Below are 25005 nucleotides of genomic sequence, written 5' to 3'. Positions count from 1 at the left end.
TCCTTCTATTTTATTCTATTCTATTGTTTTTTTTTCCTATTCTATTTGAAACTTGAATTTCAGAAGATGGTTATACTCTTTCTATTTTAGAAGTCAGCCAAGTCGCACCTGAAGTGGCACTGACATGCGGCTTTGAAATCATGCAACTTTATTTTAAGTGAAGTCGCGCAGAGGCGTTGCTAGGGGGGTGCGGGGGGTGCGGTCCGCACCCGGGTGCCACCCTGCAGAGGGTGACACCAGGCTTAGGCAAGTACCGGTACCGCGCGGCTACCTCCCTCTCTTCTGGACCCTCTTCAGCTGCACGCGATGTGCAGTTAGAGTGGGGGAGGAGCCGGAGGGAGTGAGGCAGAGAGACAAGGTGCCCGGGATCCCACCGTCCCGCACGCTACAGTCACATCTCTCCCCACTGGCTCCATAAAATTCACTGCAGACTGGACTATAGCCGCCGCCTCCTCCTCCTCCTTCTTACAAGTACACAGACCGGGAGGAGGAGGAGGGACACTGCTCTACAGCATCTGCCCGGCGCTAAGGTACAGTAAGTAAAGTAACAGGAATATTGCAGGGGAGGGGAACATGGCGATTGGGGGGTGGGGAATTGACAGGTAACATCTATGCTGCTAGGAGTGATTTTAGGGAGGGGGTGGGGGTTAGAGGATATGTGCTAGGGGGCTTTGATTTGGGTTAGAACTCGTGCTAGAAGTAGAAGGAGGGGGCAGATTTGAAGTTTGACCCCCCAGCACAATTCCTCTTCCTTCCCAAAGCACCCCCTAGTACATATCCTCTAATCCCATCCCAGCTCCATCCACCTCCTCCGATCCCATCTCGGCTCCATCCATCCCCTCTGATCCCATCCCGGCTCCATCCATCCCCTCTGATCCCATCCCGGCTCCATCCATCCCCTCTGATCCCATCCCGGCTCCATCCATCCCCTCCGATCCTATCCTGGCTCCATCCACCCCTCCGATCCCATCCCAGCTCCATTCACCCCCTCCAATCCCATCCCGGCTCCATCCATTCCCCTCTAATCCCATCCCGACTCCATCCATCCCCTCTGATCCTATCCTGGCTCCATCAACCCCTCCGATCCCATCCCGGCTCCATCCACCCCCTCCGATCCCATCCCGGCTCCATCTATCCCGGCTCCATCCATCCCCTCCGATCCCATCCCGGCTCCAATTATCCCCTGATCCCTCACATCCCGGTTCCAACCACTGTGGCAGGTTAAGGGGGGAGAGCCACATCAATGCACTAGCCTGGCTTAATGCTGAAGGGGGGTGACACCATTTTTTACCGCACCGGGTGACACCAACCCTAGTGACGCCACTGAAGTCGTGCGATCTCAAACTCGGATTCGGTGTGAACCAGGGCTAAAGGGTGTCTCTAGACATGTGCACTGACAAAGAAATAGTTTGTTTTCGTTTCATTCGTTTTTTTTGCTTTTTTCAGAAATTCGAAAATTTGGAAATCCGAAAATCGAATTTTCGAATTTCGAATATTCGAATTTCCGAATTCCGAATTTTCGCAATACGAAAATTTGGAAATTCAAAAATTCGAAAATCCGAAAATTTGAAAATCTGAAAAAAAAAGAAAGAAAATCGGTAAAATTCGAAATAATAACTAACTAATAATAACTATTAAATGATAGGTATTGGAATTTCCTTTCAAATTTGGCTGTTTGTGAACGCAACGAATACGAATTTATCTGAAGTTACGAATTATCCGAGATAACAAATGCCGCATCTAAACAAATGGAATGGAACAAATTAATAATAAATAATAATAATAAAAATGTTTTTTTATTATTATTATTGTTATTTATTATTATTCGATCGTTACATTCCATTCTTTTAGATTCACTAACAGCCACATTTGAAAGGAAATTCCAATACCTATAATTTAATAGTTATCAGTTATTTCAGATTTTCAAGTTTTCAAATTTTCAGATTTTCATTCTTTTGAATTTTCAGATTTTATTTCTTATTTTCAAATCTCCAAATTTCAGAATTTTCAAATTTCCGAAATTCCAAATTTCCGAAATCTCTCACTTCAAACTTCTGAACCTCCGAACTTCCGAATTTCCAAAATTTCGAATTCCGAATTTCGGAAATTCAGAGATTTCGGAAATTCGGAAACTGAAAAATTCGGAAATTTCGGAATTAAAGAATTTGTCAAAATTTGTTAAAAAATTAATTAGGTTTGCTCAATGGGAAATCAATTGTCAGGCTTTAATTGTTCCATGTTATACTACCTACAGCTCAACAAAAAACGTGGATCGATTGTATAAGGGTTACAAAGGATGTTTTGCTGTCTGTTTTACCATTGAGGACATTTCTTCTCACTTCCTGTCCTGGTGATCGGTGGTCACAGAGAAAGGAAATGAAGGATATTCTATCCACTGAGGACATAGGCAGCAATAAATCCACTCATTTGTTGAATGAGGTGCTGTCATAACCTCTACCAGGTTTTGTTTGCAGTCTTCCCCTCACTTCCTGTCCCCATCATAGGTAGTCACCAGGCCAGGAAGTGGCAGGAATCTCCCCCATGGGGACACAGACAGCATTAAAGGATTCAGTTTTTTTTTTAAAACGCGGTCACTAATCATAATTTCCTGAGACATTTTAATTTTTTCTTTATTCAGGGAAACCATTAAATCACACTTAAACGGTTTTACCAGAATGATGTCATTTCTGCCTAATGGTCTTTTAATGCGATGATGTGAGCCGCGCAGAATTCTGCTGAAACCTTCATAATATGCTACGCTGAGCCTGTTCAAGATTTACTAAACATTAATGGAATGTTTGTCTGTTTAATGCGTTTCTAATATCTTGGGCGGATAAATATTTCAACGTTTTAGGTTGGCATGACTGGCAGCGTTTAACTTGGATGTAAACCTTAATTGATTGACGTTTGGTTTCCTAAAGCAGCGCGCATCGTAAACGCTGGCTGGCTTGCTAATGAAATGCACCGTGTGCTTTTTTTTTTTCATCCTTTGTTACAGCTCAGTGCTGTTGATTGCCTGCGGCCTCTTTGCAGCCACTTCCGGTCTTCTTACACTCCATGGCATTTTTCAGGGCAGGTTTCATGGTGGCGACAACAATGAGCCACGTCTGAGTAATGTGTGTTGTAGTCTCCTTTGGGTAAAACTGAGATTGTGACGACGCAGGAGCACGGGGACAGAGCGTTGTCACCCTATAACAGGAAGTGCCTGAACAAGGAGCTTCATGGCAGGATCCCCGCGGAATATTATATTGAAAGCTGCAAATTTTTAAAAATATTGAAAATTGCGTTTTGAAATGTTTAATCTTTTGCTGACCGCATAACGCATATGTGCAGCGGCAAAGAGGGCGGGCTTTAATGCCCACACACCATACATATCCATCCATGTGTGCCGAGAGCAGCTCCCGATCACATGACCAATTTGACAGCCAATCCATCCCATATCCCGTGCGTACAGACCCTGTTAACCTCTTCACGACCGCGATATGGCCAAAAGACAGCTCCGGTTGCACATTTCCGGGAGGGTGTCTATAGAGGGCCTCTGGTGATTGCGCTTCTCGCACGCCCCCCTGCATCGCGAATCGGCAGTGATCTGTGATCTCTGTGTCCTTCTGACACAACTGATCACAGATCGAGCTAAAGAGCCAATCACAGCGGCTCTATACCACGTGATCGGCTGTGTTCAATCACAGTGTAAACAGGATTTGCTGGTTTTTGGCATTCCTCTCCTGATTATTAATGCAGCCCCATCAGTGTCCACCAGTCCTGCCTGTCAGTGCATATCAGTGATGCCCATCAGTGCCGTCTATCATTACCGCCTATGAGTGATACCTATCAGTGCCTATCATTGCCGCCTATCAGTGTCCATCAGTGTCACATATCAGTGTAGCCTCATCAGTGCCCATCATTGCCGCCTATCAGTGGCCATCAGTGTAGCCTCATCAATGCCCATCATTGCCACCTATCAGCGGCCATCATTGCCGTCCATCAGCGGCCATCATTGCCGTCCATCAGCGGCCATCATTGCCGTCCATCAGCGGCCATCATTGCCGTCCATCAGCGGCCATCATTGCCGTCCATCAGCGGCCATCATTGCCGTCCATCAGCGGCCATCATTTCCGCCTATCAGTGCCCATCATTGCCACCTATCAGTGGCCATCAGTGCCACCTATCAGTGTTCATCAGTGCAGCCTCATCAGCGCACATTGGTGAACGAGAAAAATTACTTATTTACAAAATTTTCAACTTTTTTTTTTTTTCAAAATTTTCAGTCTTTCTTTTGTTTGTTTAGGAAAAAATAAAAAGACACAGTGGTGATTAAAGAGGAACTGCAGTCTGCTCACGTAATTTGTAATAAAAACATCTTTGCCATTCTGGAGCTTCCCTCCAACCACTTTGCATATTATTTTATATATTACTGTGATTCTGTACTTGCCGAATATGCTGCAGAAATCTCCCTCCACTGAGTCTGGCTGCATCCATTTTAACTGTGGGCAGCTGAAGCTGCTGCTTGTTTACTTCCTGGATTTACACAGACACACCTCCAGCTCTGCAGCTCTCATTGGCCCTTGTATGACTCATCCCCCCTGACTTCCTTCCTGAGAGAGAGAGAGCTCTGTGCATGATGTCATAAGCCTAGGCTAAAGACCAGACAAGAAACAGGAAGTGGGCTGTATAAGGGATTTACTGGCAGAAAAAAAATGTTTTATTATCCAAAGTTATAACAACAACAAGGGCAGAAGATTTAATAGATGGAAAGATGAAAAAATGACTGAAGGTCTGCTTTAAATACCACCAAAAGAAAGCTCAATCTGTCTCAAAAAATGATAAAAATTTTGTTTGTGTACAGTGTTGCATGACCGCGCAATTGCCATTCAAAGTGTGACAGCGCTGAAAGCTGAAAATTGGTCTGGGCAGGAAGGGGGTGAAAGTGCCCAGTAGGCAAGTGGATAAAGGAAACCGGGGCTGGCAAGGGTTAAATAGTTGAGTTTACATCTAAAGCCGCGTACACACGAACGTCCGACAGAAAAAGTCTGAGGGAAGCTTTTCATCGTATATTCCAATTGTGTGTGTGCCTCATCGGACTTTTTTTTTTTTTTTAAATTCTGACGGACCTAGAAATAGAACCACCCCCAGCCGCGATCCTTTCGCACTAGCGCAATAACTTACTGCAGTAGGGGTGCGGGGAGGAGGACGAGGTGGCGATGAAACCTATTAAAAGAAAAAATGTTTTAAAAATTGAAAAAAACAGTAAGCTGATCACTTTCACATGTATATCGAAAAAACGGATTGATCCACTTTAAGAGGACCTGGTGCTGGGATAAAGGCAGCTGGGACTTTATACCCCCTACCTACAGGTTATAACTTGTAGGGGCACACAATCTATCTTAGGAGGGGGTTATAAAGTCCCAGCTGCATTATTCTGGTAAGGATGACTTCAAGAAAATACCTGTGCCATCAACCTCTTCTTCCCCCCTCACGGTGGGCTCTGTTACCAAACCTTCAGGAACTGGGGACCCTCGGAGAACCCACACTCCTGGACCTGTAAAGCACCCCACCAGTAAAACTTTATGTCTGAAAAAACCAAAGCTCTGGATCCCCGGGTCCAGCTCTCTAAAAAGAGAAGCGTTACAGGCAAAACCTAATTTCTTCGGACACGAGGCCCGGGTACCATTCAATTAGGCCTAGAAAAGACACTTTAAATGGATCCGGTTGCATAGCCTGCCCCAGCAAAGGAATCTTCCAGGGGAGCTCAGCACAGCACATCTTTACTCGTGACCAACACCTAAGACACTGGCGAAAAAACTGAGGTACTCCCGGTAGTGGGAGGGGTTATATAGGGAGTGGACTTCCTGTCTTAGGGCGTGCCAATGTCCATCACCTGAAGGTGGCCTATAACCCACATAGTAACTACTATGGCTCTGTGTCCCGTGATGTACAATAAGAAATTGGCAAGGTCATGGAGGTGTTTCACCATCTTCACGGTCATTGACATCACAACTCTGCCAAGGTGTCCAAGTCCATCTTTTCCAAGTCCTCTCCATCCTGATACAGAAGCCTGGTCTTTATAGGCCCTCAGCCAAGTGCAGGGTGGTACAGAGAGAGACTGATGGAAGAAAAGGAAGTAAGCAATGAAATGACAGGTGCTCTTATACATGACATATTGAGTTGTGATATATCACACAGCTAACATCATGCCCAGCAAACCCAAAGAAGAACACCGCCGACTTGAGAGCCTCCTACAGACGAGAAGCAAATATAGAACAATAAAGCTTCACATCAAAGTTATATAAATGTCAAATCCTAATTTCTCTATTGCACAGAGCGGTGGCTGCTGAAAATTTATTAGTGCCTCTGAATGTTTCAAGTGCACTTGTCTTATACGTGTTAACACTTCCAGCTCTCACAGCCCACATATATATTTCATATGGAAATTTTTCTTCTATCTTCAAACAAAAATGTCACAAGTATTTAATAAAGAAATGTTTCTCTCTGAACAATAGGGTCCACGTTTGAAGCAGTTAGAAGGGTTATCGATGGCTCATTGTTCAGGGAGGGTTACTGAACCTTGCCGATTGCTCTTTCATCATTGATGTTTTGGCTTCTACGCTTTAAGGCCAAACATATGATTAAGTTCAGGTGCCTCCAGTGAAGGGTATGGTTTCTGCTACAGCATAGAAAGAGATTTTAGACAATTGTGGATTTCCAGTCATTTGGGGACGGTCCTTTTCTGTTCCATCATGACTGTACCCTTGTATAAGGATCTAGCTCCATAAATACACATAACCATGGTGTGGAGGAACTGGAGTACCCTCACAAATGACCCTAACCCTACTGTACACCATTGGGTTGAATTGGAATGCCAACTGAGAACCAGGTCTTCTCATCCCGCAACAGTCCTGACCTCAGCCCTACTGAACACCTTTGGGATGAATTGGAATGCTGTTTGAAATCCAGATCTTCCCATCTAACACCAGTCCTGACCTCAACCCTACTGAACACCATTGGGATGAATCGGAATGCTGATTGAGATCCAGATCTTCTCATCCAACATCAGTCTTCTTGACCTTAACCCTGCTTGGCACCATTGGGATACATTGAAATGAGGAGTTTGAGACAGGTGTTCTCTTCCAACATCAGCCCTGACCTCAACCCTAATGAACACCTTTAGAATTAATTAAAATGCTGATTGAGAGTCAGGCCTTCTTATCCATCATCAGTACCTGACCTCACAAATGTAATTTTGGCTGAATGGACATACTGTAAATTCCCACACACTCCAGAATCTTATGGGAAGCCTTTCCAATACAGCAAAGGGTGTTCTAGCCGCAAAGGTGGGCCCACTCTATATTAATGGCCATGAATATGTAATAGAATGTTTTTACAAGCTCATACAGATGTGATGGTCAGATCTTCACCAACGTTTGGCCATATAGTTAGAGTTGCCACCTCACCCCTTTAAACCCAAACACCTATGAATTATCCAGGTTCTGAGGCTAATTAAAAAGATAAGGCACCAAGTGAGTTTAAGTACCACCTTAATCAGCCACAGAATCTGTATAATGTGTTTGGGTTTAAAGGGATGAGGTGGCAACCATACATATAGTGTATATATGTAGTGGAAAACGTTCACCTTTTTTGAGTACTTCTGAACTTCTGTTGCTACTGAGATACAGTAGAACTTCACATAAAAATGTCTAAAGTGTACACTGAGCTCACACATGCAGTTCAGTGTACAATTCTGTCACCTGTGCCGGGATGAACACCCTTATTTATGCATGCAGGAGTTGGGTCATCCTGGATAGGCCAGTCTAGATGGCCCAAGATCCTGAATCTGGTAGAAAACCTGGTGAAAATGTTGGCGCCAGCAAGGGAGCTTGGGGACATCACATTGCTGGAGTATATTTCCACTTTAAAGTCATTTGTAATGCGACTTTCACCTTTGTACAGACGTCCACTTTCACTTTTTTTATTTTTTTTATTTCAGAAATTCCTAATTTAGAGAGTAAAGAGGGCAACATCAGCAGTTCAGAGCTATTGCTTTAACTCCCTAACCCAGCCTTTTTCAACCTTTTCAACAAGGAGGTACCCTTGAAGTAACTTTTCGGTATAAGGGAACCTCGTGCTAAAAATGACTATATCTACAACTCATGATACATTAATGTGATGGTCAGTGGGAAGAAAGTTCCTTACACTTGTGGTCATTGAGAAGAATTATCCCCTAAAAAGATCTGTGCTGTCAGTGGGAACTGATACGAGTGTCAGAAACTGCTCATTGCTCAAGGAACCCCTAGCAACCTCTGGAGGAACCCTAGAGTCCCATGGAACCCTGGTTGAGAAACCCTGCCCTAACCTAACAGTTGTTGAGATAATATCAGCCACACATGGAGTGGATTGTTTTAAATGAGTTGTCTAGCATGCACTATGAATTAGAAGCAGTAAAGCACAAATGTTGCATAGTGTTGCAAAATCAAAAGCAGAGCCTGCATATGTAATGAACCAATATAGCTGATCTAGTGAGCATACTGTGTATTACACTTTTTAAAAAAAAATTGTTAATGTATTAATAGACTGTCAAGAATGTTAATTTCCTCTAATGTGCAATACACTATTTTGCAGTGAAAGTACCGCCCCCTACTGGCGTGAAAGTGGTAGATATGAGCAGTGACAGTGCTGCGGTGGCGTGGGATCCGGGCTCTGAAGACGTCACCTCTTATCTGATCAAATGGATTCCTCTGAGCGGAGGGAGGCTGAGTCAGGTACTGTACCGGATATCAATGATGAAAAAGGAAATGTTGCAAATTTCGTGCTGCGCCTGAAATATAAAAATAAAACTGTGTATAAAACTAAAAACACAAAAAAACAATGTGTGTATCACAACTATTCAAACAACCAAATCTATGCCATTCACACTGACAATATGAAATAAAAAGGACAATTGATGTACAGTACAAAAAATGCAACATAGACACCGATAACCTCCTCCCGTCTTCCCCCACTTGACAGTTGTCAGTCCCCGGAGGTGAACACAGCGCGGTCCTCACTGACTTGGAGTACAGCACCGAGTACCAGGTGTCCATCTCCGCACGCTACGCCGATGGATCACAGAGCGATGCTTCCTCCGCCCGCTACAGGACAGGTAACCTGTTCTCAAAACGTTTACCTGACCTTCATCCTAACTCCCATATTTTTCACACAATAACATCTTTCGGTGTCTTGGCCTCTCCCAATTTTTGTGCACTAAGAACCTGGCAGGGTAAGTCAAGGTGCTGAAAACAAGTGTCAAGTTCTGGGTAACTAGCCCCCAACTATAGTGGGACCCCCTTTTCACAAACAAGGTCTTTACTTCTAACTTGTAGCTAAGCCTCACCCCAGCATTTCAGTTTAAAAGACTGAGGCTATGGCACTGGACTCTTGAAAGACAGGGTTTGCCCTAAGAGAGGGCAGGGCTTAGCCCATAATATAGTAGAGGTCAAGGTTGTCTGCATAGCGTTTGCCATGAGCTTCTCATAGAAAACAATGGAAAGGTTCACAACGATACTAGGGGGCAAGCACTTGTTAGTTTGGAGATCCTTGTATACATTACAGATTCTCTTTAACATTTGCCAAGTGCAGCATATGCTGCTTCAGCCAGCTTTACGTTTGCAGGGTTATAAATACTTGGTGAAGGATGTAGGCATTCTGAGGCCGGAGTTTGTTTCCTCGATTGGATGAAGTTTCGTAGATATGGACACTCTAGATCAGCTATTCTTAACAAGGGTTCCGTGAAACTGTAGGGTTCCTCAGGAGGTTGCTAATGGTTCCTTGATCTGTGGCTGGTTGGATTCTTATCTGATGGTGCCCACATAGTTTCAAATTCAGTTCCACTTTGTAAAGCCAGCTGCATGAAACCAATGATCTTTTTAGCTATCTGTAATGCCCCGTACACACGGTCGGATTTTCCGACGGAAAATGTGTGATAGGACCTTGTTGTCGGAAATTCCGACCATGTGTAGGCTCCATCACACATTTTCCATCGGATTTTCCGACACACAAAGTTTGAGAGCAGGATATAAAATTTTCCGACAACAAAAATCCGTTGTCGGAAATTCCGATCGTGTGTACACAAATCCGACGGACAAAGTGCCACGCATGCTCAGAATAAATACAGAGATGAAAGCTATTGGCCACTGCCCCGTTTATAGTCCCGAGCTACGTGTTTTACGTCACTGCGTTCAGAACGATCGGATTTTCCTACAACTTTGTGTGACCGTGTGTATGCAAGACAAGTTTGAGCCAACATCCGTCGGAAAAAATCCTAGGATTTTGTTGTCGGAATGTCCGAACAAAGTCCGACCGTGTGTACGGGGCATAAGAATGACATTCTTCCCGCTGGCCACCAATGTAAGGGGCATTCTTCCCACTGGCCACCAATGCAAGGGACATTCTTCCCACTGACGACCAGTGTAAGGGACATTCTTCCCACTGACCACTAATGTAAGGGGCATTCTTCCCACTGACCACTAATGTAAGGGGCATTCTTCCCACTGACCACTAATGTAAGGGGCATTCTTCCCACTGACCACTAATGTAAGGGGCATTCTTCCCACTGACCACCAATATAAGGAGCATTTTTCACACTGACCACCAATGTAAGGGGCGTGCTTCCACTGACCACCAATGTAAGGGGCATTCCTACCACTGACCACCAATGTAAGAGGCATTCTTCCCACTGACCACCAATGTAAGAGGCATTCTTCCCACTGACCACCAATGTAAGGGACATTCTTCCCACTGACCACCAATGTAAGAGGCATTCTTCCCACTGATCACCAATGTAAGGGGCATTCTTCCCACTGATCACCAATGTAAGGGACATTCTTCTCACTGGCCACCAATGTAGGGAACGTTCTTCCAACTAACCACCAGTGTAAGGGACGTTCTTCCCATTGAACATCAATGTAAGGGAGATTATTCCCACTGACCTCTAATGTAATGGACATTCTTTTCACTGACCACCAATGTAAGGGACATTCTTCCCACTGACCACCAATGTAAGGAGCATTTTTGCCACTGACCACCAATGTAAGGGGCATTCTTCCCACTGACCACCAATGTAAGGGGCATTCTTCCCACTGACCTCCAATGTAAGGGACATTCTTCCCACTGACCTCCAATGTAAGGGACATTCTTCCCACTGACCTCCAATGTAAGGGACATTCTTCCCACTGACCTCCAATGAATTAGTTTTAGAAAGTGTTCCCCCAGACCTGAAAATTATTTCAAGCATTCCTCTGGAGTAAAATGGTTGAGAGAGCTGCTCTGGATTCAGTACCATCCTCTGGTTCTGGGTGGAATTCCCCTGTTTTCCATGGTGCTGCACTTTTGCCTTGATGTAAATCTTTGTTCCATTTGATGTTCGTTGTTCTGATCTTCAATAGTATTGATGTCCGGCTTACTGGCCCATATTTCTCATGAGGGCTTGTTAGGCTTAATGTCAGGCTGGAGGTCGCAGGAATAATTTATACCTTAATCCCAGTTTATACACACTTATTATTTTGTGTAAATAATGTTTTCACAGAACACACAAAGTAAAGTCCCTGTCTCTGACAGACCATAGATAGTGTGAGATGATCAGAGGCTGCAAGGCACCTGCTTAGAGGCTCCATAATTAATGGAAAATGTAAATATATCTTTCACTTCTTGCTCCTCCACATTGAGGAACTGCAACACACAGCTGACCTCCTGTCCACAAATCTCACAGGAGAAATTTGCTGGTGGTAGTCTTGTAGCCTCAACTGGCAGCTCTCATAGGCTGCACATTGAAGCTTGGTGTCTTGGAACCAGTTGCAGGTCACCTCCTGGGACTATTTGCTGGGAGAGGTCTCTGCCCCTTATTTGCTGACCAGCAGTCAGAGAGTGGGTGGAATCCAATGGGGAACAAGTGAATATAGAGCGGGATTCCCCATCCCCTTTGACATCTATTGCAGGTCACTTCCTGGGACTGTTTGTGGAGAGAGGTGAATGTCCCTTATTTGGTTACCAGCAGTCAGAGAGTGAGTGGAATGGGATCCAGTGAGGAACAGGTAAGTATAAAGCAGGTTTCCGCACCCCTTTGACATCCATTTCAGGCCACCTTCTGGGACTGTTTTCAGGGAGAGGTCCTTATTTTGCTGACCAGCAACTGGAGAGTGAGCAGGATTCAATGAGGAACAATCAGCTATAGAACAGGTTCCCCACATCCCGTGAAAACCATTGAAGGTCACTTCCTGGGACAGTTTGCAGGGAATGGTCCTTTTTTTTTTTTTTTGCTGACCAGAAGTCAGAGTGAGTGGGATCCAATTGGGAATAGTCAATTATAGAGCAGGATTCCCCCACACCCTTTGACAACCATTGAAGGTCACCTCCTGGGACTGTTTGCAGGGCGAGGTCCCTTTTTTTGCTGACCAGCATGTAGAGAGTGAGTGGGGAGTGTCAATGGGGAACAGGTGATTATAAAGCATCACTTCCCACCATCTTTGAGATCACTACACTAATAAGGGAATAAACGTTCTCGTTAAGGTGGGGGAGGGGGCCCAATAAAATGGGTATACTTCCTTAGTAGAACAGTGATGTCTCAAGGGGTGGGGAATCCTGCACTACAACACCCTGAGCCATTTACTGATCAATTAAAACTCATTGGATCTCGATCACTCTCTGACTTCTGGTCAGGAAGTCAGAGACATTCTTTTGATAAACCAATCCCAGGAAGTGACCTACTAAGGGGGTCTAGGTACATGTTCAGCATCTGCCAAAAAGAAGTAGGTTTACAACTCTGTCATTGAATGGAAATAGCGATCCAATAGTAGGAAAACAACGTTGAGAAAAACAGGGGTGGCCATTATTTTTTTTTCTCCGAAAATGCTAGCCGCCTGGCTATCATGCCAAACCAGTGGCATCAATACTTTCTTAATCACTAAACTGAAACAAGCAAACAGCTCAGGAGTTGTGACTTTATTTTACGTTTACTTGCTGTGTTCTTGTTCCGGGTCCCAAAGTACTGAGGTCAGAGAGAAGCCAGGCAAGTAGCATTTTTCAGAAAAACTGCAACCACAATCCCATGCTCCTGCCCCTGCCCTCTTGAAGTCTCGTAGGAAAGATAATCGGCACTCCGGCTGTTGCTCTTAAAGAATCCTATTTTTATTGAAAAACCATAGTGCACAAACGAACATAAAAACAGTTGGCGCGTTTCAGCCCATAAGGCCTTAGTCAAAACCATGTGGTTATGACTAAGGCCTTATAGGCTGAAACAAGTCAACTGTTTTAATCTGCATTTGTGCACTATGGCTTTTCAAAAAAATTTGGATTTTTTAAGACCAACAACCGGAGTGCGGATCATCTTTCCTACATTATTCTACTCAGCCAATGTCTGTGGATCGAGCACCCAGGAGCTCTGCTATCTATGTTTTGTATGGGTAGTAGCACTGATTTTTCTGTTTACACTTTGCCCTCTTGAAGTCTCTCCTGCAGTCATTTTTTTCTTCCGGTTGACTACATGACATGCAGGGATCTCCCCTTTTCTGGTAGCCAGCGGTCCTTGAGGATGCTGCGAGGCACAATGACGTGATGATGTCAGCACCATTCTCTGCACCAATAGACCAAGGGTGGAAGAAATTGTGGTGACACCTCCTCAGGTAGCAGGTCCTTGAGGCCTTGCACTTATAGGCTGTCCTCAGTCTTCTGCTGGTCAAAAAGACTGAGGACAACTAACTCTTACCTATTTGAACGAGGCTGCCCCCTGCAGTACCTTTTGTACACCACAAGTTGTCCTCAGACTTCTGCCAGCCATCATTTCACTTAGAAGACTGACAGCTTGTGGTGTAGAAGAGGTACTGCAGGGGGCAGCATTGGTCAGTAGGCGAGTGCTGCAGCCAGAGCTGCTCTTTTGTTGGTTGCTCCACAAGCAGAGATGAGTGTCTAGCCACATGGTTTGTGAGGGTGTTGGGCTGCCTAGAAGGAGAGGAGCTGAATTGATGGTGTAATGGATTATGTAATGCGATTACCCCCTGGTCCTCAGTTGAATCCTGTCTCCTCCTTTTCTTTTTAATTAGAGCCGATTTGTTCTAGAAGTGGGTGAAGCGTCGTGCGGTGTATGTAAATGTCTTGCAATGTATTCATGTCCTTGGGTAATTAATTACCAAGGGTATTTAGTTCCACTAATATCGTGTAATTGGTTTCCTGCACGCCGTGTACCCACCATGACGAGCGCCTTTCATCAGTCTTCTCAGCTTATTTTAGAGTTTACATTTTGTCAGCAGATTTTCCTTTCGGTGAGAGCGGCAGCGCGTGGCAAGGGGAGACCGCCAGGAAACTGACAACTAAACGTCGCTGTAATACCGAACGGCGGACGAACCGGTTTACCTTAGAAGAGATTTTTTTAAGTCGTTGTTGGGATCCAGGCACCAAAGAACAGTCAGGGTGGTGACCGCACTTTTCTCTACTGCATTTAAGCAGCACTTCTTGGTCACGGATCCGCCCCCAGATTGTGATTGGACCCCTCAAGGAAAGATTAAAGTAGCAGGCCACATTGTAATAAAAAATTGGTCATCCAATTTTTAGGCATTGGCAGCCCTTTCAGAATAAAATAAATGTTAACATGCCGCAGCAGCTTGGACAAATGTGAATAGGCCCCAACTGTCTTGCTCGGGTGGCAGCATAAGGAGCCACAGAGTAGCTTAGTGGGTGGAATCCAGTGGGAAATGGGCAATTATAGAGCTGGATTCTCTATACCCTTTGATGTCCATTGTAGGTCACCTCCTTAGACTTTTTACAGGTAGAGGTTCTTTTTAGGCTGACCAGCAGTCAGAGAGTGAGGGGCTTGGTGACTATAAAGCAAGATTCTCCACCCCCTAAAATAATAAGTATGCTTCATTAGTAGATCAGTGATGTCACAAGGGGGGGGAGAATGACGCACTACAGTCCCCTCTGCCCTGTGGGTCAATAAAAACTCATTGGATCTCGCTCACTCTCTGACTGCTGGTCAGCAACTGGGAGATAGGAAGCTCCTCCTATTAACCAGTCCCAGTGTATTCAGCATCTTAAATTAATAATTTGTATGGGCCCCAGCAGTTTGATAGGGAACGGGTCAGCTCCTGGGACTGTTTGCAGGGAGAGGTTTCTTTTTTGCCGACCAGCACTCAGAGAGTGAGTGGGATCCATTGGGAAACAGGTAATCATAGAGCAGGTTCCCTCACCCCCTTTGATGTCTTTTGCAGGTCACGTCCTGGGACTGTTTGCAGATAGAGTTTCCTTTTTTGCTGACCAGCAGTCAGAGAGTGAGGGATTTGGTGACTATAAAGCAAGATTCTCCACCCCCTAAAATAATAGGTATACTTCCCTAGTAGATCAGTGATGTCACAAGGGGGGGGATCTTGCACTACAGTCCCCTCTGCCCTGTGGGTCAATAAAAGCTAATTGGATCTCGCTCACTCTCTGATCGCTGGTCAGCAAGTGGGAGACAGGAAATTCCTCCTATTATCCGGTCCCAGGAAGAGACCTACTAATGGAACCAAAGAATCCTGTGTTTAGCATCTTGAATTAATAATTTGTATGGGACTCAACATTTTAATAAGGAACAGGTCACCTCCTGGGACTGTTTGCAGGGAGAGGTCCCTTTTTTGCTGACCAGCCGTCAGAGAGTGGGTGGGATCCATTGGGGAACAGGTAACCATAGTGCACGTTTCCTCACCCCCTTTGCAGGTCACCACCTGGAACTGTTTGCTGGTCCTTTTTTGCCCTCCAGCAGTCAGAGAGTGAGGGATTCGGTGGATATAAAGCAAAATTTACCACCCCCTAAAATAATAATTATACTTCTTTGTTAGAACAGTGATACCGCAAGGGATGTAGAATCCAGCACTACAGTCCCCTGTGCCCTTTACTAGTTAATTAAAGCTCACTGGATCTCACTCTCGCTCCTCCCATTAACCGGTCCCCAGAAGTGACCTACTAATGGGGCCAAAGAGTTCCGGGTTCAGCATCTTTAATTGAAAAAGGTCTATGAGCCCCAATAGTCCAATAGAGAACGGGCAATTACAGGTTTTCCCACCCCCTCTGACGTTCTTTGCAGGCCACCTCCTGGGACTGTTTTTTGCTGACCAGCAGTCAGAGAGTGAGTAGGATCCATTGGAAAACAGGTAATCAAGAGCAGGACAACCCCCCCCAGCAGTCAGAGAGTGAATAGGATCCACTTGAAAACAGGTAATCATAGAGCAGGTCCCCTTTTCAGCAGTCAGAGATTTAGTAACTATAAAGCAAGATTTCACACCTCCCCTTACATAATAAGTATGCTTCCTTAGTGGAACAGTTATGTCACAAGGGCTGGAGAATTCAGCACTACAAAACCCCTGTGCCCTTTACTGGTCAATAAAAGCTCATTGGATCTCGCTCACTCTCTGACTGCTGGTCAGCAAGTAGGACACCAGAAGCTTTTCCCATTACTTGGTCCCAGGAAATGACCTACTATTGGGGCCAATGAATCCTGTATTCAGCATCTTGATATAAATAATGTGCATGGGCCCCAACAGTCCAATAACGATTAGGCAATTGTCCTTTGCAGGTCACTTCCTGGGACTGTCTGCAGAGAGGGGTCCCTTTTTTGCTGACCAGCAATCAGAGTGAGTGGGATCTATTGGGGTGTATATATATATATATATATATATATATATATATATATATATATATATATATAATCATAGAGTAGGTTTCCCAACCCCCATTGACGTCCTTTGCAGATCACCTCCTGGGACTGTTTGGGGAGAGGTCGCTTGTTTTCCCAACCAGCAGTCAGAGACAGAGGGATTTAGTGGCTATAAAGAAAGATTCTCCACCCCCTAAAATGATGAGTATACTTCCTTAGTAGCACAGTGATGTCACAAAGGATGGAGAAGCCTACACTACATCCCCCTGAGCCCTTTACTGGCCAACAAAAGCTCATTGGATCTCGCTTACTCTCTGACAGCTGGTCAGCAAGTGGGAGATAGGAAGCACCTCTCATTAACCGGTCCCAAGAACTGACCTACTAATGGGGCTAAAGAACCCCGTTTTCAGCATCTTGAATTGAATACTGTGTACGGGTTTCAATAGTCCAATGGGGTACAGGCAGTCATCCTTTCCAGGTCACCTCCTGGGACTGTCTGCAGGGAAAGGTATTTTTTTTGCCGACCAGCAGTCAGAGAGTGAGTGAGATCCGAATATATATGAAAATGTTTTGGACAGATTCTAGAGACAGAATATTGCATCCACATCCCTGGTGTGAAGTGAATAAAAGAAACTTAAAGAGAGCAGATAAAAATCTGTCCCTTAAGTATTAATTGGGATTTTAAAGGATGCATATATCTGTCATAAGGCAAGCACAACCACAAAAGGTAATAGAAAAAAATTCATTTATTACAAAGTATACAATTAAAACAGTATTAGTCATAAAACAGATGACCAGAATTACTACTCATCTTTGAAAGAGCTTGAACAGATGCTTGTATATATTGGGTAGCCGACGCGTTTCACAGTTTAAATTGCTGCTTCTTCAGGGCTGTTTCCCATGCATCCAAATGCTCTGACATTGATCATATCACAGTATCGGAGGGAAAGGGCACCATCCCGTGACAAACAGGTGATGTCAGAGTCGCCTATATGGTCTTGTGGATGTTGAATCATGTGTGTAGGTAAGAGGAATCTAGAATGTTTCAAACATTGTCTGTGCGTCCTCCCCAACTGCCATGATGTGAGTCACAAATTGGTTACTCAGATCACGGCAGTTGGGGAGGACGCAGGAACGATAACAGTGGAGCCTGCAGGTCTTGCTTCTTACTCCCAGTTGGGAGAAACGGGAACGACACAAGACCGTATAGGCGACTCTGACATTGCCTGTTTGTCACTGGATGGTGCCCGTCCCCTCCGATACTGTGATATGATCAATGTCAGAGCTTTTGGATGCATGGGAAACAGCCCTGAAGAAGCAGCAATTTAAACTGTGAAACGCGTCGGCTAACCAATGTATACAACTGTTCAAGCACTTTCAAAAATGAGTAGTGATTCTGGTCATCTGTTTTATGACTAATACTGTTTTAATTGCATACTTTGTAATAAATGAACTTTTTTCTATCACCTTTTGTGGTTGTGCTTGCCTTATGACAGATATATGCATCCTTTAAAATCCCAATGAATACTTAAGGGACAGATTTTTATCTGCTCTCTTTAAATTTCTTTTATTCAATGAGTGAGATCCATTGGGGAACAGATAATCATAGAGCAGATTTCACCAGCCCGTTTTAAGTCTTTTGCAGATCACCTTAATGGGACTGTTCACAGGGAAAGGTCCCTTTTTGCTGACCAGCAGTCAGAGAGTGAGGGAACTGGTGACTATAAAGCAGGATTTTCCACCCCCCTAAAATAATAAGTATAATTCCTTTCCTTAGTAGCACAGTGATGTCACAAGGGCTGGAGAATCGTGCACTACAACCCCCTGAGCTTTTTACTAGTCAATAAAAGCTTATTGGTTCTGACCCACTCTCTGACCGCTGGTCAGCAAGTGAGAGATGGGAAGCTTTTGCTTTTAAGTTGCAGTCTGCTTTGCAATGGTGCTAACATGTTTAATTTCTCTGGCACAGGAGATAATCCTCGGAGGATGCCCATTGGCCGTGGAGGATTTGGACCCGGCCGGACAAACGGTGAGTGTTTAGTATATCACCATTTAGTCGCACTTTCCTCCGCCGTAGCGAACATCTTGACGACCCAAAAAATATTCTAAAGGAGAAACTCATCTTTAAAGTTGTCTTTGATAGGAGAAAAACACATAATCGTGCCTCTGACATGTATCAAAAGATTGTTTATCGCTCGCCTTTTTTTACTTTTTTAGCAGCTCCGCGGCGCACGAGCACGCCAATAAAGCGCTTTTATCCCCTCCACCTTCAGATAAGTCACCATCCTTCCCGAGATGTAAGAGAATTATTAAATTGTAACGTACACCATTGGAATAAAAGTGACAGCCTGATTACCGTGTAGAGACCTTATTCATCTCCATCCATAAAACATGAAAATACGGCGAGGCGGGAGAGGTCCTCGCCGCAGATTAATATCAATCCTCGCCTTCATATTGAGCGCCGAAAGGAAAATTAAATTGCAGTAAACTCTGATTTAATTTGCGTCCTGAGGTGTGGGTCGGCTGCTGGAAAAGTTCACACCGTGTAAAATTACCTCTGAATTCTGCAATGCCAATGTTGGCGGGGGTCATGGGGGTCCGACCGATTCTGAGGGGCAAATCACCGATCGGCATTGTATTGACTAGGACTGTAGGAAAGGAAATGTCCAACTTCCTCATTTGATACATTGGATTGGCTGAGAAGTGGGCGCCGGAGTTGAAGACATGACCCTAGACTGGTAGGAACCCCTCCTAATGGGCACAGCAGGTGTACAGACCTGGGAACTCAGCACAGGGGTGGTGGGAACACCTCATAATGGGCACAGCAGGTGTACAGACCCAGGAACTCAACACAGGGGTGGTGGGAACCCCTCATAATGGGCACACCAGGTGTACAGACCCAGGAACTCAGCACAGGGGTGGTGGGAACCCCTCATAATGGGCACACCAGGTGTACAGACTGGTGAAATCTCACCAACATGGTCCCTGTGGACCAGGGGCGTAACTACCACCATAGCGACCCATGCGGACGCTATGGGGCCCGCAGCCGAGTGGGGCCCAGTGAGGATAAGAGCACCGCCGGCACAGTCTCCCAGCCAGGGGAAGAGAGAGGAGAGGAAGAGGCAAGCTGTCCGTATCAGCAGAGAGCTGAATTGCCCGATGTAAGAGCTTTCATTAGAACTTCCAGTGTTCCCGGGGCTCACGTCACATAGCTCCACCTCTTGGCCCGGCGCCTTTGATAGACAGAACGCAGATCCAATGCGGGACATGTGACGTCATCAAAGGCGTCGGCTAAGAGGTGGGGCTATTATACGATGAGCCCCGGGAAGACGGGAAGTTCAAATGAAAGCTATTACAGTGGGCATTCCCGCTCTCTGCTGATCCGGGTGGCTTGCCTCTTCCTCTGCATAGGTGAGGCTGTATGGGGCACACAGGTCACGCTGTATGGGGCACACAGGTCACGCTGTATGGGGCACAGGTCACGTTGCATGGGGCACAGGTCACGTTGCATGGGGCACAGGTCACGTTGCATGGGGCACAGGTAACGTTGTATGGGGAACAGGTCACGTTGCATGGGGCACAGGTCCCGCTGTATTGGGCACAGGTACCGCTGCATTGGGCACAGGTCACACTGCATGTGGCACAGCTCACACTGCATTGACACTAGGGCAGCTGTGGGGGGGGGGGGGGCTGTTTGCAGGGGGGCCCCATACAACATTTTGCTATGGGGCCCTGCTATTTCTAGTTACGCCCCTGCTGTGGCCAGAAGTGATTGTCGGTGAATCTAACTCTCCAGCATCTGCCAAACTCTGAAATCCCATTGTGGGTGGACTGACCATTGAATAAGGCTGTATGTATCCTCACAAATATCCTTTTTGTGTCTTGAAGGGACGTGTCCATTAATGAAGGCCAAAGACAGTGAAGACATGTTTCATGGTGAGTCACTTTTTTTCTTTTTCTTTTTCTTTTTGGACTTCAATTTATTAAAGGATAAAAGGTTTTTTTTTTTTTTTTTTTAATTTAAAGGGGAGTTCCACTAAACATTTAATGAAATGAAGGGTGTGGAGAGTGTAGGACACAGATAAGACTTACCTCGGTGGTACCATGGCTGTGTTTTAAAGTTCTGTGTCTGAGTCTTATCCTTTTTGTTTTTCATACTATCATTTTAGCCATCAGCTGTTCAATTCTTGTAGTGTCTGATCGTTAGTTAACGAAAAAAAAAAAAAAAAACGCATATCCCTTTAGACATGCATGTCTCCCCTGTGATGGCCACTGGGTGCTGCCAGAATATAGCTGTGTAATCCGCTGATCAGTTACACTCTATTAAACGATGCTCTTTGGAGTGTAATCAAGCAACTGATCAGCAGATGGCACAGCTATGGTCTGCAGCACTCAGTGGCCATCAGAAAGGAGCATGCATATCTAAAGGGATCCCGGGATGTATTTTTTCACATGTTCTTGTGCTTTGATATTTTTTTGCTGAATACTGCAGACCCCTCCCGCTAAGCTTGGAGCAAAGACCAGCAGACAGACACGATGGTGGTGTCACTGGGAGTCAAAATAGATATTTCTTGAAGAAAATGATTTGATTGAAAAGTGTTCATTGTATGTGGATGGGGGGATCACAGGAAGGTGTTATATGTGTACTTTACACTTCAGCTTTACCACATCTAGCTTTATCGCACAATCATTTGTTGCAGTGACTCAAGTGTGTTAATGCAACTCACAAGGGTGTGTTTATAAAAAATGTGCAGAGATTTTTCTCCTGAAAAACTACATGGACATGCATTCTGTGTGAATGAGGCAAATGAAATGTTTTTAGGCTATTTCCTCTCCAGGTTAAATGTTACTCATTCATACAGAATTGAGCGAATCAGGAAAATACTGCCACTAGATGGCGCTTACAATCATGAAAAAGATGACTTATTTACTTACCTCCCTCTAGGGGCCATATTGCGGCCTGATTCACTATTTTTCCTGATTCGCTCTATTTATGAAAGAATAACATTCGACCTGGAGCCTAACCACTTCAATGCCGGGCACTTAGACACCTTCCTGCCCAGACCAATTTTCAGCTTTCAGGTCTGTCGCACTTTGACAATTGTGCGGTCATCCATCACTGTACACAAGCAAAATTTTTATCATTTTGTTCCCACAAATAGAGCTTTCTATTGGTGGTATCTGATCACCTCTGGGATTTTTATTTTCTGCTAAACAAATCAAAAAAGCGACATTTTTAAAAAACAACATTTTTTTTTTGTTTCTGTTACACTGATAAGGCGGCACTGATGGGCACTGATGATAGGCACTGATGATGGGCACTGATAGGCGGCACTGATAGGCGGCACTGATAGGCGGCACTGATGGGCACTGATAGGTGGCACTGAAAGGCGGCACTGATGGGGCACTGATGGGGCACTGATAGTCAGCATTGATGGGCACTAATAGGTGGCACTGATATGCAGCACTGTAAGGCAGCACAGATGGGCACTGATAGGTGGCACGGATGGGGCACTGATAGGCGGCACTGATGGGCACTGATAGGTGGCACTGATATGCAACACTGATGGGCACTGAAAGGTGGCACTGATGGGCATGGTAAGGTGGCACGGATGGGCACTGATGGGGGACACGAATGGGCATTGATAGGTGGCACGGATGGACATGAATGGGCACTAAAATGTGGCACTGATGTACACTAATGGATGGTACTGATGGGCTTCACTGATTGGCAGGCATTATTTTTTTGCACTGATTGTCATCCATTGTGGGCACTGATTGGCATCCCTGGTGGCCATGGGTGGCATACCTGGTGATGACTAGTGGTGGGCATCCCTGGTGGTCCTGGGTGGGCATCCTCGGGGGGGGGGGGGGGGGGGGGGGCTGCACTGATAACCAATCAGCAAAGACCCCCCCCCTGTCAGAAGAGCAGCCAATCGGCTCTCCTCTACTCGCGTCCGACAGACGCGAGTGAGGAAAAGCCGATCACCGTCTCTTCCTGTTTACATCGTGATCAGCCCTGATTGGATACGGCTGATCACGTGGTAAAGAGTCTCCGTCAGAATGACACCCTGCAACAACGATCGCCGCCATGTGCGCCCCCGGGGGGCGTCCGGTCATGATAACACAACCACTTTGCCGCCGTCATTTTGCTATATGGCGGGCGGTTAAGTAGCTTAATAACATTCAATTTTGGCCCATTTGCACAGACTTGCAGTTTTGCAGGATGAATAGCTCCATGCGATTTATTTTTATTTTTTTAAATCTATAAATACATCAAAAGTGTGAAAAGGTCCAGGAACAGAAAAAAAAAAAAAAGTCCGGAGTTAGACTTTAAGCTGTGATAGAAAAATGTTCTCCCTGGAAATGTCCACTTTGGGATGTCCCCTTTAAGCATTCTATAGTCACATTAGAAGGACTGGGAGTCAGACAGAACAATCCCCCCCAGTGTCCAGTTGAGTGGTCCCATTATAGGACATCCAGTACATTGTACCTACTGGTGCGTGTGGCCGGCTCCGGTGTATTGCGGTGCAGTGACCCATCGCCGCTCTGCGTAGGAAGAACACAGGTCTGCCATTGATTGGACAACAAGAGACACGCCGCCCCACACCTGAGCCTGATTGGGGTTATTGTACAGATCAGGATTGTATTACTGTGTACTCCCTGCTCAGTGCACATCATAAAGAGGACCTGTCATTACCATACACACAACAAAGTCACTCCCAATTTTTTGGATTTGCTTTTAGTTGATATAAATGACACAAATGAATGCAGCTTCTGTATTCATTGACATGTTATTGTATTTGCTTTTGTTGCAAGCAGTGTGTGCATTTGAATGTGACTGGGTATTAGCCCCTCTACAGCAGAGCTCAGACTGTACCAGGGGAATGCAGCACAAGGAGACAATCGGACGTGCTGCGGTCAGGGCTGGGGCAAGGGGCGGGCAGGAGGGACGGCTGCCCTGGGCACTGTGGTGTTATGTGAAGTGGGGGCACCATGAGGAGATTAGGGGGAGGGAATTTGTGTTAGGAGGAGGAAATTGGGAGGGTTAGAATAGTACTAGGAGGGGAAATTTGGGGAGGTGGGCTAGGAGTGGTGATTTGTGTTGGGAGGGGGGAGGGGATTTGTGCTTTGCTTTTTTTTTTGGGGGGGGGGTGTTTATGTTATCATTGATGATTGGGGGGTGCAATTTGGCATGTTCACCCTTGGCTCTAGATGACCTTGTCCCAACACTGGCTGCAGTATGGGAGGAGAGAGCAGAGTGACAGAGTGATGAAATCATCAGTCTGCTGCTTCTCCTTTCACTGTCCAGTCACAGGCTTGGGGGTGGGTCCACGACAGCCTAAGAAAACATGGTCCACCATTATACATAAAAAGCTTAGGACATCTAGTGGCAGAAAAGGGGTATTACAGACACAGCCCTTGATTAAAAGTCAGTATTTGAGCAACCAGTTGTGCTACAGTGCGCAGAGTGACAGAGAGATGAGCTCACTAGTCCGCTGCTTCTCCTTCCACTGTCCAATCACAGGCTAGGGGAGGGACAAGACTTGTAAGTGTTACTGAACTGCAGCAGAGAAAAATAAGCCCCCCCCCCATCTTGTAAATCAGGGCCGTGCTGTGTGGCAGAGCTGATGGACAGAAATACAAGTTTTTTGGAAGGTAAACCAGCTCCCATATACGGTATGTATTTCATTTGTCTATGTAGCCATTTGCCTGGAGTTTAGAATTAAATCAAAATTCTTCTTCTACCAGACGGGGCTGTGCTGCATGGCAGAGCTGTGTAGATCTCAGGACTGGATAAACAGAAATACAAATGCGTTGGAAAACACCCCCCCCCCCCCCCCCCATACAGTGACAAAAATAATTATTTGATCCCCTGCAGATTTTGTAAGTTTGCCCACTTACAAAGAAATGAAGGTTCTATAATTTTTATCATAGGTGTATATTAAATGATAGAGACAGAATATCACCCAAAAATCCAGGAAAAACACATGATACAAATATTATAAATTGAGTTGCAGTTCAGTGAGTAAAATAAGTATTTGATCCCCAAGCAACAAACAATAATTCTGGCTTCCACAGACTGTATGTGCTCATGTGGTACACAGATTAGTCCTGTCCATTTAAGAAGGTGCTCCTTACAACTCGTTATGTGTATAAAAGACACCTGTCCACAAAATCTCTTTCTTCCATTCAAACCTCACCATCATGGGCAAGACCGAAGAGCTGTCAAAGGACATCAGGGACAAGATTGTAGACCTGCACAAGGCTGGAATGGGCTACAAGACCATCAGCAAGAAGCTTGGTGAGAAGGAGACAACTGTTGGAGCGATTATTCCCAAAGGGAAAAAATA

At 45.3% G+C, this 25005-nt stretch overlaps 1 protein-coding gene across 2 annotated transcripts in view; it reads left to right on the top strand.

Moving 5' to 3' along the window:
- COL20A1 (collagen type XX alpha 1 chain) overlaps positions 1-25005 on the top strand; it is a 146963-nt gene that overhangs the window by 51894 nt on the left and 70064 nt on the right. For both annotated transcript variants that reach the window (XM_073607447.1, XM_073607448.1), the window contains exons 18-21: positions 8617-8756; positions 9004-9136; positions 18621-18680; positions 20540-20587. In XM_073607447.1, the coding sequence (XP_073463548.1) occupies positions 8617-8756; positions 9004-9136; positions 18621-18680; positions 20540-20587 (381 nt within the window). The remainder of the gene's footprint in view (positions 1-8616; positions 8757-9003; positions 9137-18620; positions 18681-20539; positions 20588-25005) is intronic.

This window comes from Aquarana catesbeiana, linkage group LG12, assembly GCF_042186555.1.
Source record: "Aquarana catesbeiana isolate 2022-GZ linkage group LG12, ASM4218655v1, whole genome shotgun sequence".
Lineage (NCBI taxonomy): Eukaryota > Metazoa > Chordata > Amphibia > Anura > Ranidae > Aquarana > Aquarana catesbeiana.
This window is presented reverse-complemented; position numbering and strand designations above follow the sequence as displayed.